General features: G+C 40.8%; 1 protein-coding gene across 1 annotated transcript in view; it reads left to right on the top strand.

Moving 5' to 3' along the window:
- Positions 1–281: 281 nt before the first annotated feature.
- The window catches only part of GOLPH3 (golgi phosphoprotein 3), a 36045-nt gene continuing 23450 nt past the window's right edge, over positions 282–12876 (top strand). The window contains exon 1 of the mRNA XM_081088885.1: positions 282–963. Coding sequence (XP_080945011.1) covers positions 739–963 — 225 coding nt within the window. The 5' untranslated portion in view covers positions 282–738. The remainder of the gene's footprint in view (positions 964–12876) is intronic.

The following is a 12876-nucleotide window of genomic DNA, read 5'->3' as shown; positions in this document are numbered from 1 at the left end:
CCATTCGGTGCGGCTGCTCCTGCAGAAGGGCCAGGGAGTGTGGGCAGAGCGCGCCTGCACTCCCCCATCCACGGCGACCCACGTCCTTTCTGGGTCTCGTGGGGACGCCGGGATTCCAAGCCGGGTGCCCGCAAGCCCGGCCGAGGCCAGCTCCGAGGATGGTGGTGTCCGGGAGCTGAGGGCACAGCTGAAGACGGAGCGGGGTGCCCCTCGCTAGGCCACGTGCCCCCGACTCCTGGCTCCAGCCCCGGTTTCTTGAGAAGCGAAGGGGTAGGCTGATGGAGGGAGGACGCCAGCGAGTATGGGAAGCGCTGGGCGGAGACCTCGACCTGGAGCGGGAGGGGCGTGGCCTGCGGGAGGGGGCGTGGCTCGCGGGCCCCCGCCGCCGCTTCCGGCGCCCTCGGGCCAGCCCCACGCCGGCGTGCCACATCCTCCGGTGACGTCAGCCGGCGCCGCCATATTGGACAGGCGCCGCCGCCGCCGCCGCCTCGGAGCTCCGGCTGCCTCCCGGCTGCGGCCGCAGGAAGGAAGGAAGCCGCCTCGCGCCGCGCCGACGCCCGGCCGCCCGCCTCGCCCCCGCCGTCTCCCCATGATTGCCCCCGGCCCCGCTGCCGTCGGACGTCGCCCCAGCGCCCGGATTTAACACGGAGGCCCGGGTCGGGGGCCGCGGGGGAGGAGGAGGGAAAGCCGGTCGGTCCCGCGTCCCAGTCGGCCCGGCGCGGCGCCTCGGCCGGAGCCATGACCTCGCTGACCCAGCGCAGCTCGGGCCTGGTGCAGCGCCGCACCGAGGCCTCCCGCAGCGCGGCCGACAAGGAGCGGGCGGCCGGCGGCGGAGGCGGTAGCGGCGAGGAGGACGCGCAGAGCCGCCGCGACGAACAGGACGACGACGACAAGGGCGACTCCAAGGAAACGCGGCTGACCCTGATGGAGGAGGTGCTCCTGCTGGGCCTCAAGGACCGAGAGGTGCGCGCTGGGCGGGGTGGCCGGCGGGGCCGGAGCGTCCGCCCTCCGAGCTCCCGCGCCCGGGGGCGCCCGGCTGGCCCGGTGCCCCCAGGTCCTCCCCGCACAGATGGCTCGGGTTTTCCCTTCCTCCTTTCACCTCGCTCGGCTGTGTCCGACGCCCCGGCTGTGCATTTCCTCCTCGCCCCGCCCGGTCCGCGCGGCTCATAGCCCTTTGGCCCGTGGACACGCCGGGTTGCAGGCCCCACCTGGAGGCGCGGGTTGGAGCGGAGCACCTGGAGCCGCCAGCCCGAACTCCCGGGCCTTGCGGGTTCCAGCACCTGGGAGGGCCGCGCGGGTCTGCCTTCTGGGAGGTTCAAAAGCTTTAAGGTGGACTGTTTGGGATTTTTTAAAAAAATGTCGGTGAAATGGTAATGGGCAGAGTTGTTTTACTGACAAAGTTAAAAGTCCAACAAAATCCTCATGACACACTTGCTGGAAAATGACTCTCTAGGGAACCTTGTTTTGGGTGGAAGGTTATTTTTAATGTTGCTTTTACATTTTTATCCGTTGGTGTTCTATTCCTCAGACAGTCTGAAGGAAGCGCTTTTTCGTGGGGTGCGTGGGGGCTGGAAGTGCCAGGCTTGCGATCTGATGGAAGGCCTCGCAGCCTTGGGTGGGCTGAAGTTGCCATCGGTGTTTTTGTTCAGACTTTGAAAGATTATATTCACCCAAATATCTTATGAGAGTTTTCACACTTAGAGTTGGGGGAAAAAAACAAACACGCTAGTATACACCTTATATATTCATCCTCCTGGGTTCTGTCATTAGCATTTTGCTGTATTTGTTTTTTTAATCACATATCCTTCTGTCTACAAAAATGATTATTATTTTTTTAATATATTTTATTGATTTTTTACAGAGAGTAAGGGAGAGAGATAGAGAGTTAGAAACATCGATGAGAGAGGAACATCGATCAGCTGCCTCCTGCACATCTCCTGCTGGGGATATGCCCGCAACCCAGGTACATGCCCTTGACCGGAATCGAACCCGGGACCCTTCAGTCCGCAGGCCGACGCTCTATCCACTGAGCCAAACCGGTTTCGGCCAAAAATGATTATTTTAAGAGGATTCCAGACTGTGGGGGAGATGGTTCGTCTAAATCAGGGGTGGGCAAACTTTTTGACTCGAGGGCCACAATGGGTTCTTAAACTGGACCGGAGGGCCGGAACAAAAGCATGGATGGAGTGTTTGTGAGAACTAATATAAATTCAAAGTAAACATCATTAGATAAAAGGGTACGGTCTTTTTTTTCAATAGTTTTATTCATTTCAAACGGGCTGGATCCGGCCCGCGGGCCGTAGTTTGCCCACGGCTGGTCTAAATCATATGTGGCAAGGTGGTTTCAGAAGCATGGACGCCACAGACATTTTGAGAAGTCAGATACAAAAAGATCTGTTTTTTTTTTTTCTTTTTTAAGAATTTTAAAATTATAGCTGACATACAAACTTATCTTAGTTTCAGGTGTACCTAAGTTTTGATTGTAAGAACGTTTTGTCAATTCACGAAGGTGGGCAAAAATATTTAATCCTTCTGAAACAACTTAGTCTTCACCAAAATGTATCAGATATAGGTGAGGTTACATGGACTGTTGGTGGACTCCTGATATTTAGTAGTCAAATGAGCTAAAGTTTACCTGGATAGAACTGTCTAGAGCAGTGGTTCTCAACCTTCCTAATGCCGCACCCTTTAATACAGTTCCACATGTTGTGGTGACCCCCAACCATAAAATTATTTTCGTTGCTACTTCATAACTGTAATTTTGCTACGAATCGTAATGTAAATATCTGATATGCCGGATGTATTTTCATTGTTACAAATTGAACATAATTAAAGCATAGTGATTAATCACAAAAACAATATGTAATTATATATGTGTTTTCCGATGGTCTTAGGCGACCCCTGTGAAAGGGTCGTTCGACCCCCAAAGGGGTCGCGACCCACAGGTTGAGAATCGCTGGTCTAGAGCATTTGAATATCCAGATTTTCCATTTGCTGAGGTTTTACTAAGATCACATGAAAAAGGTTATGTCCCTCTGGCTGCGAAGTGGGCTAGGCTGTCTGGAATTTTTTTGTTCTTTGGAAAAATAAACTACATGTCTAGTGTCCTAGAAATATGGTTTTTAGAAGGTATTCAACTTGCCTTTTTAGGCTTCACAATTTAGAATCTTGGTAATAAACATTTTTCTTTGTTTATAATAATCATCTTTTTTCTTTGGGACAAAAATAACATTTTAGGCAAAGAAAATGAAAAAGGAAGAAAACAAGTCATCCTCATTCCTGAATTTTGGTTTTATAGTTTTTGAGCGATTTCTATGAGGGAATATCTTGATGAAAAACTAAAACTTAAAAATACTAAAACTAGCTTTTGGACTTTTGGGTTACTCAGAGTGAGAAATTATGGTGTTTCAAGTATGTGTTACTCAAAATGTTTAGCATATCAACATGCTATTGTCCTGTGATAGATTTTCATGAAGGTAATATAAACAATTTGTTCGTTCAACTCATGATTCTCTCTCATCATTGATGTTTCCATCTCTCCGTCTCCCTCTCTGAAATCAATAAAAAATATAATTTAAAAAATAGTATTTAGTGGGAGGTGGGGGTGGCTGGGGAGAGGTTAGTGGAGGGGGGGGGGGAGAAGGAGACCTCTTTAATACTATATGTAATACTTTAAACAATAAAGGATTTTAAAAATTTCAATATTATTTCAGTATATAATCAGTATAAAAAAAATAGTGCTTAGAAAATTTAGACGAGTTAAAGTTCTTTGGTGGCAGATAATTGAAGCCATCAGTTGTGTTTGTGTCAGGAGTCCCAAACTTGGCCATGTCTTGCCCAAGGTCCAGACACTAGCTAATTCTGAGTATTTCTTGCTGATTTCAACAACCACCATAGGGAACTTCAAATTATCTGTTGTAGGCAGGTCCCAGGAGTTGAAGGTGGGTGTGGTTGGGATTTTGCACTACTTTAGCTTTAGTTTTTTTGTTTGTTTGTTTGTTTTTTTAATATATTTTATTGATTTTTTACAGAGAGGAAGGGAGAGGGATAGAGAGTCAGAAACATCGATGAGAGAGAAACATCGATCAGCTGCCTCCTGCATATCCCCCAATGGGGAAGTGCCCGCAACCAAGGTACATGCCCTTGATCGGAATCGAACCCGGGACCCTTCAGTCCGCAGGCCGACGCTCTATCCACTGAGCCAAACCGGTTTCAGCTAGCTTTAGGTTTTAATGATTAACTTCTGTATTTTTTTCCTGTCCTCATGTCTGCACTTACTAATAACCAGCCCTGTTAACTCATCCATTCATGTATTTCTCCTTTGGAGGTTTCCCCCATGTCTTCAACTTGTATCACTCTTTTTAGAGGGGTAGGAATTACTCTCTTACCCAGAGCCTAGGCATTTATGCTTGTTAGTATTAGATTATAACGTACTAAATTTGATATTAACAAGGTCATAATACAGGGTGGGGCAGAAGTAGGTTTACAAACCTACTTCTGCCCCACCCTGTATATAGTTCAGTGAACTTACTGCTTTAACTTTTTAATTATTTTAACTTAGCATTCATCTTTGTAATATCTGGGTACTTTAAATATATTTAAAAGCTAAATTTTAAGATTAGGCAGGTCATTATGATGGACACATTTTATATATGTAAGCTAATCTTGTTTGAAATAAAAATAAAAAATTGTGAAATGTTTTATTTTGACTTTCAAAAGGTGAGATATACAGCTTTAAAAAAATATTTCTGTTGAGCTCTAACCGGTTGCTCAGTGGATAGAGCGTCGGCCTGTGGACTAAAGGATCCCGGGTTCAGTTCCCGTCAAGAGCACATGCCCAGGTTGTGGGCTTGATCCCCAGTGTGGGCCCTGCAGGAGGTGGCTGATCATTGATTCTCTCTCATCATTGATGTTTCTCTCTCCCCCTCTCCCTTCCTCTCTGAATTCAATAAAAGTGTATTTTAAAAAAGAAAAAATACTTTTCAATAATAAACCTACAGAAAAGTGCAAATATCACAAATGTGATGCATTTTCAGACTGAACATTCCTGTTAAATTAGCACCTGAGTGTTTTCAGAATGCCTCATTGAGAATTACCTCAAATAACTGGTGTCATGTACTTTTTAAAAAAATATATTTGTATTGATTTCAGAGAGGAAAGGAGGGGGCGGGGGAGAGAGAGAGAAACATCAGTGATGAGAGAATCATTGATTGGCTGCCTCCTGCACACCCCCCATTGTGGATCAAGCCCTCAAGCCAGGCCTCAGAGGTCACCACTATCTTGGCTTTAGAATTCAGCATAGGATGATTTTTAAAAAATTTTTTTTATTGATTTCAGAGAGGAAGGGAGAGGGAGAGCAAGCTAGAAACACAAATGATGAGAGAGAATCACCGATCGGCTGCCTCCTGCACACACCCCTCCTCCCCCTCGGGACCGAGCCCGCAACCAGGCATGTGCCCCTGACTGGAATCAGACTCGGGACCCCTGAGTCCACAGGCTGACACTCTATCCACTGAACCAAACCAGCCAGGTCCAGCATAGAATAATTTTGTTCATTTTTCTATTTTCATTTGTGTCTTGCTTTTGTTCAGCATTGTTTGTTCAGCATCCATATTGTGAGATTGTCATTTGTTCATTCTCATTGAGTTATCAACTTGTAACACATTTATAATCTACCATATTTAAAAAGTTACTTTGACATTATCTGAATCTAAGTGTTCTCCTCCTTCCCCTCTTTACTGAACAGAAGCCTCACCCTGCCAGTAAGCATATGGTCTGGCTTCAGATTACCTATTATGGGTGACTCTAAAGTCATTGTGAAAGATTTTTTTTTTTTAATTTAAGAACACATTTCAGGGTTTTTTGTTTGTTTATTTTTTTGTTTTACCAGTGATGATCTTTTCTGGCTTTTATATTAAAACAGATGCCAGATACCCTGGCCGGTTTGGCTCAGTGGATAGAGCATCAGCCTGTGGACTGAAAGGTCCCAGGTTCGAATCTGGTCACGGGCACATGCCGGGGTTGCAGGCTCGATCCCCAGTAGGGGGCCCTGCAGGAGGCAGCCAATCAATGATTCTCTCTCATCAATGATGTTTCTATCTCTCTCTCCCTCTCCCTCCCTCTCTGAAATCAATGGAAATACGTTTTAAAAAATAAAATAAAACAAATGCCAGAGCCTTTCTGGGAATTCCTGTGCTTAGTCTGGGCGGAGCATCAAAGACATAGGTATTGAAGTAAATCTTCAGAGGCTACAGCAAGGACGGCAGATAGGTTTAAACTTGAATTCAACTTCCAAATAATTGGCACCATTTCTGTATTCTTTCCTGTTTGAGGGGGAGGGGAAGCAAATGAGCCAGGTGTTTTCCTTTCCCCAACTATTTGATTTTCCATAGTTGCCTGAGTGTTTTCAGAATGCCTCATTGAGAATTACCTCAAATAACTGGTGTCATGTATTTTTAAAAAAATATATTTTTGTTGATTTCAGAGAGGAAAGGGGGGGGGGAGAGAAACATCGGTGATGAGAGAATCATTGATTGGCTGCCTCCTGCACGCCCCCCATTGCGGATCAAGCCCTCAAGCCAGGCATGTGCCCCTGACCAGAATCCAACCTGGACCCTTCAGTCCACAGGCCAGCGCTTTATCCACTGAGCCAAACCAGCTAGGGCGGTGTCATGTACTTTCAAATATCTTTGTTGATTGCAAATCTTGGTGATTTAAGATTGGATTTAATTATTTTAAATGATGAGGTGTGATTTAGAGTGAGCCTGAGGAATAGCAGAAGTGGAAAGAGGTGCTGTAGTGCTGGTCTGAGTATAGCCTTTATTTTTACATATTTTAAGCTCTCTGAGCCTTAAAGTTCTCAAATTGGAGAAGTAGTCCTCTCATATGTTTGTTATGTTTGTCCTGATTGGACTGCTACAGACATTTATTGTTTTACTCTCCACCAAGAATTCCCCCAAGTTTTGTCTTGCTTTTAAGGCATTCCCCATTGTGTGTATAGCCCAAGATGCCCTATTGAAGCATTTACACCTTCCCTTTTTGTGGTGCAACCAGGCCTAGGCTTGCCCTATCAGACATTTCCTCCCTGGACTTTTGCTGTTGAGAGCAAACTAGGCCATGAGGTTTTTTGGAGAACTATCTTAGTAGTGTCAGTATATGCAAGTTTAATTTGATGAGGTTTTCTGGAGACCTATCCAAGTAATGCCAGTGTGTACAAGTTTAAAATGATGGAACGGACTTTTCATGGCTTTTAAACTGGCTCCAAAGATTGATCCCAAAGATAGATGCATTCCATTTTTGGAATAAGTTTTCCAAGTTCACTACTTCGAAATACAATACTTATCAAGATGTATAATTTTTTTAAAAAATTCTCCTTTCTATATAGGCAGTGATATACACCTTCTCAGCGAATCAGATTTGATGAGTAATTCATTCAACAAATATTCAATATTTCAAGATGTGCTAAGATTTTAGTAACTTAAAGGATAATAAAGGCTTCTGAGTTTTGGATTTTTTTGATAACTTATAAATACAAATAATCGTTCCTTCATAATTTTGAAAGATTTGAAACTTTTTTTTTACGTATTTAAGAGTAGGCACAAAGTCTGAGAGATACAGAATCTCAAAAATTAGTTTTTGGAGTTTATTGAACCATTTGTACCTTTCAAGTGAGATATTGTACTATCGAAACCATTTTCAGTGCCTCGGGTTCTTTCACAATGTGGCCAGAAAACTAATATATGATAATTATTAACTTTAAATTTTCTGAGTTGCCCTGTATGAATCATTTGAGATTATCTTTTAGAATGTATTTTGAAATTACTTTGTTCAGATTTTGAAATACTTGGAGGATTTTTTTGATATTTAAGAAATAGTTATAGTGTCAGCTTCATATGTCTCAAAATACTTTAAAGCAGCGTTCGCCAACCTCGGACCACCTGTTGGCAACGCTGCTCTAAAGACGTCATGCTTGTCATGTTAACCTTTTGCCCCAATACTACTTTATTATCCAAGCATACTTTCGCTGCTTTCTATTAGCATACTTTTTCTGCTATTAAAGTAAATGTATCATTCAGAGTTGCTATGGGATTTTATTTTCACAAGAGTCTCCTTTTGAAGCAGCACCTTGAGACTGTGCTTGTCCCCGTGTTTCTTCCATTTAATAAGTGTAGTGACAAGTACCAAAGGTAGGAACCTGGCTTCATTCTGAAATTGATGTACTGAAGTTTTAATTTAGGTATTACAGTGATGTGTAGGAAGTAGGCTGTTTTTCTTTAGATGTTTGGTAAATTTCTGATTTGTAAGAATACAATTAATATTAAGGTACATTATATTACAACAACAACAAAAAAGCTTCTGGTTAAGTATACATTTAAGTTTAAAAACTAATGTTTAGCCCTAACTGGTTTGGCTCAGTGGCTAGAGCGTGGGCCTGTGGACTGGAGGGGTCCCCGGTTCAATTTCGGTCGAGGGCACATGCCTGGATTGCTGGTTCAATCCCCAGTAGGGGGCGTGCAGGAGGCAGCTGATCAATAATTCTCTCATCATTGATGTTTCTCTTCCTTTTCCTTCCTCTCTGAAATAAAAAATATATATGTTTAAAAAAAACTAATTTTTAAATGAAAAAATAATATTTTAAAACTAAACTTAATAAACTGCATTTGGTTTACATATTCCTTTAATGAAGAAGTTCTTAAATTGGAGTTTACAGATGGTTTTTACAAACTGAACACTCTGCAATTGTTTTTTGTGTGTTTTCCTAGAGAAAGAGGACATAGCTTTCATCAGATACTCAAAGCATATCGTGAACCAGAAGGTTAAAGATTACTGAATAGGAACTGTTTCTTTGTTTTAGTTTTAAGTTTTTCCATTGTCTTGTTGTGTCTTTTTTTCTTCCTGAAAATTGACTAGAAAATTCCAAGTTTCAGGGTTGGCAGTGAGTTGAATTCTGAGTTACTTGAGATCTGAATCCAACATTTCTTTTTTTTGTGTGGTTTAACACAGGAAAGGTTTATTTATCACTCATGAAGATTTTAATACTGGTTGGACAACTCTGCAAGGCAACTACTGATGATTCTTTTTATTCTTATGCTCATTTTTTAAAGCCAACATTTCTGCAGCCTGGCCATCTTGTTAAAGGGCATTCACAAGCTGTGTAACTACCACATCTATAATTCTAACAATTTCCATGCATTCATCAAATATTTATTGAGCCAGGCCCTTCACTAGGTATAAACACTAGGAAGAAGATCTCTATTTTCATTTTAGTTCTGTGGCTCAAAACTCTTACAGTAAAGTACAAAACTAAATTGTGTTGCTATTTTGATAGTAAGTATCTCAGCCTGACATATAGCTACCACTCAATAAATATTAAGTAAATCATGTATTTTCAATGGTTTCCTTAAGGGAGTGAAAATTGGTTCTGGGGGTGGTGGTGAAAAGTTCTTGCTCTTTTTATGTATAAAGCATAGCTAAGCATAAGTATCCAAACACATATACAGGGAACCCATCTTATTAAAATGTAATGGGGGAGAGGTTAGGGAAAAAAATGTCTGAAAAAGCTCCTTTAGGGAGCGATACTAAAAAAAGTTGAGAAACACTGAAATTAATATTGAAAATAAAAAGTTTGTGTATAGCTGAGGTTTAGAAACCTTTTTCTCTGATAAGAATTTTTATTGTAATAGAATTTGTCTTTAGTAGTTGGAGGAATAGTTGTAGCATACTGAACTGTAGGAAGTTCTGAGTTAAATTTTTTTGTCAAGATGATTCTTATTGGTTGATAATGTGTAGGTAAACTTTTGTCCTCCCTCACTGATTTCCTTATGGGAGGACTGGAAATTAAAGAACAGCATATAAATTGTTAATGGTTATTTTTTAAAAGCTGTAAGTCTCACCTTTTGAAAAAGTCAAAGTAAAACATTTCACAATTTTTTATTTTTATTTCAAACAAGATTAGCTTACGTATATATAAAATGTGTCCATCACTAATTACCTGCCAAACCTTAAAATTTAGCTTCTAAATATCTTTAGAGTACTCAGATGTTACAAAGATGAATGCTAAGTTAAAATAATTAAAAAGTTAAAGCGGTAAGTTTACTGAACTATATACAGGGTGGGGCAAAAGTGAGCTGTGGGCTTTTTTCTTATTTAAAATTATTACTTTAAAAATATCTATTGTTTCAATCATTTGTATTGTTATTTTAAATATATTTTATTGATTTTATTTTATTTTTTTTTACAGAGAGGAAGGGAGAGCCATAGAGAGTTAGAAACATAAGTGAGAGAGAAACAGCTGCCTCCTGCATACCCCCTACTGGGGATGTGCCCAGCAACCAAGGCTCATGCCCTTGACTGGAATCCAACCGGGGACCCTTCAGTCCGTAGGCCGACACTCTATCCACTGAGCTAAACCGGTTAGGGCTTTTTTTTTTTTTTCATGTTCATATTGTCCCACCTTGCCTTCGGGAATTCCTTTGGCTTTAGTGATCTTTTGATATGACTTATTAATCTTTGATAACTACTTTCTTCTGGTCAACACCAGCAAAAGTTCCAGGCTCACCTTGTATGTATCCTGCTCTAGACCTGGAATCAGTCATTCCTTCAAGGAGTCCTAGTTTCTTTTAGTGGGGAATGGACCACAGTCTGGTTACTGGGTGTGTTCAGTGTTCCTGGGCTCTCATTGCTTCTGGGACTTTCCAGTATAGAGATAGAAACAAAAAATATATGAAAGGGAAATAATCAGTGCACATGTTTTGAATTCAACTTTAACATGGATTTTTATTTTAGTTACTGGATTTTACAATTCTGTTCTCTTATTGAAAATATTGGTTTCTAAAATACTAACTTGCATTGGCTTACTACATGTATGAAAATAGTTTTAACCAGTTAACTGCCATGTGTCCAAAATAGAAACCATCCCCACACACCACGATATTTTGAATTTAGTTTAAAAAATCAATTTGCAGTGAATATTACAAAAATATATTGCTCACAATTCGGACGTTCTTGAATATTTTCAGTTGAAAATCCTCATGAAAAAAATGATTTTTTAAAGTGTCTTTAGACGCTTATGGTGTACAAAGGGTTGAAATAGTCATGTCAGTATTACTACCAACTGACTATTGAGTTTAATCTAAAATTTCTTTGTAGTACTTTTTTAGTTAAAATAATGCATTCTAAAGCCAGTTAAAATAATTACTTTTTCTGTGTAGTTGTATCATTAAGAAGTATGTACTTAGGTTAGTTCATTTGTTTTCATTAATTAAAATTTTTTTTTCTGTTTGGAATGTAACTACAAGTTAGAAGTCTGATTTTCATTGTTGTCCCTTCTACCTTCCCTTATTGGTAATTTAAAAAAAAAAAAATAGTTTGGGAAGTGTTTCTTAGCACCTCTCCTCCTTATATAAAAGGTAGCCTACTACATATGTTGCTTGGCATCTTTCTTTTAACTGGAGATTGTTCCACATCATTACATAGACATCTTTTATGGCCCATTGTATTCCATTATGTATATGCAGTGGAACCTTGGTTCTTGAACTTAATTTGTTCTGGAGGACTGTTCGAAAAGTCATTTGTTCGAAACCTGTATCATTTTTTCCCATTAGAAAATATGTAAATTGGATTAATCTGTTCCAGACCCTCAAATGATTCCATTTTAACCCTTATAAAGGGTGTCCCAAAATTCACACAAGATTTGAATTTTGCGTGAGCATTAACAACAGCAACAACAAAAAATAAAAACCTAATTTTACTTGGTTTATTGAGTCAGATTCTAATAACTGTTGCCCTTTGATTTCAATCCCTTCAATTTGATAAGCATTACCAAGTACCAGTTATGGTCCAGGAGCAGGGACAATGAAAACCAATGAAGACCACAGCTTTGCGTATGTGCCAGCAAAGCCGTGGAGGCCATTTACCCAATGTGCTATTCCATACATAACCCTATACTGTATACTTTATGAATCAATAAAAAATTTACAATTTTTAATTATAAACATGTGTTTTCTATCAAAATTACTTCTTGGGTGAATTTTGGGACACCCTATATATAGTACATGTCTAATGTAGTCTTTAATATATAAATACACTTATTAAATTTAAGCATCCCCTGCTAGCATTAAATGAATCACTTTCGGCACTCATTCTAGGGGTGTCTTTGAGGAAGTCAGTATGCGGCATCTTCACTTTTACATACATGGCTACCTCTGAAATGCAGTCACTGGTGGCTGTTTTTCTTTCAGCAAAAGCATTCTCTGTTTTGTTGCCTGAAAGATCCTTTTTGTCATACTGAGGTATCAGCATAAAAGGGTTGTCAAGTCGAAAGTTTGGTTGACAACAAGAAGTTTGTTTTGACAACGTAGACATTTTTCCGTGAACAACTTGGTTGAGAATTGAATTGTTCAAGATGGGAGACAATTGAGAACTGAGGCTTGACTGTGTATCTTCATCGATTTGTCCCTTATTGATGGGTTTATGGGTTTTTCCCCAAGTTTTTGCTACTTTAGATAATGTCACATTTAATAACTTTATGCATATATTGTTTCATATTTATGGGGATATTTTTCAGAGTAGAGTCCTAGAAGTAGGATTGTCAAGTTAAAGGGTATGTGTGATTATTCTAGATTTCCAAATTCCCTCAGTAGCGGTGATGTCATTTTTGCATTCTCTTTGCAGTATATGTGAGTGCCCATTGCCTTCATTTTGCCACAGAGTATGCTGTCAGAATTTTGAATTTTTGCCAGTCTTGATATGTAAGCATTGTCTCATGTAGTTTTAAAAATTGTGGTAAAGCCCTAACTGGTTTGGCTCAGTGCATAGAGCGTCGGCCTGCGGACTGAAGGGTCCCAGGTTCGATTCTGGTCAAGGGCATGTACCTTG

This window comes from Myotis nattereri (assembly GCF_964212035.1).
Source record: "Myotis nattereri genome assembly, chromosome: 4".
NCBI lineage: Eukaryota > Metazoa > Chordata > Mammalia > Chiroptera > Vespertilionidae > Myotis > Myotis nattereri.
This window is presented reverse-complemented; position numbering and strand designations above follow the sequence as displayed.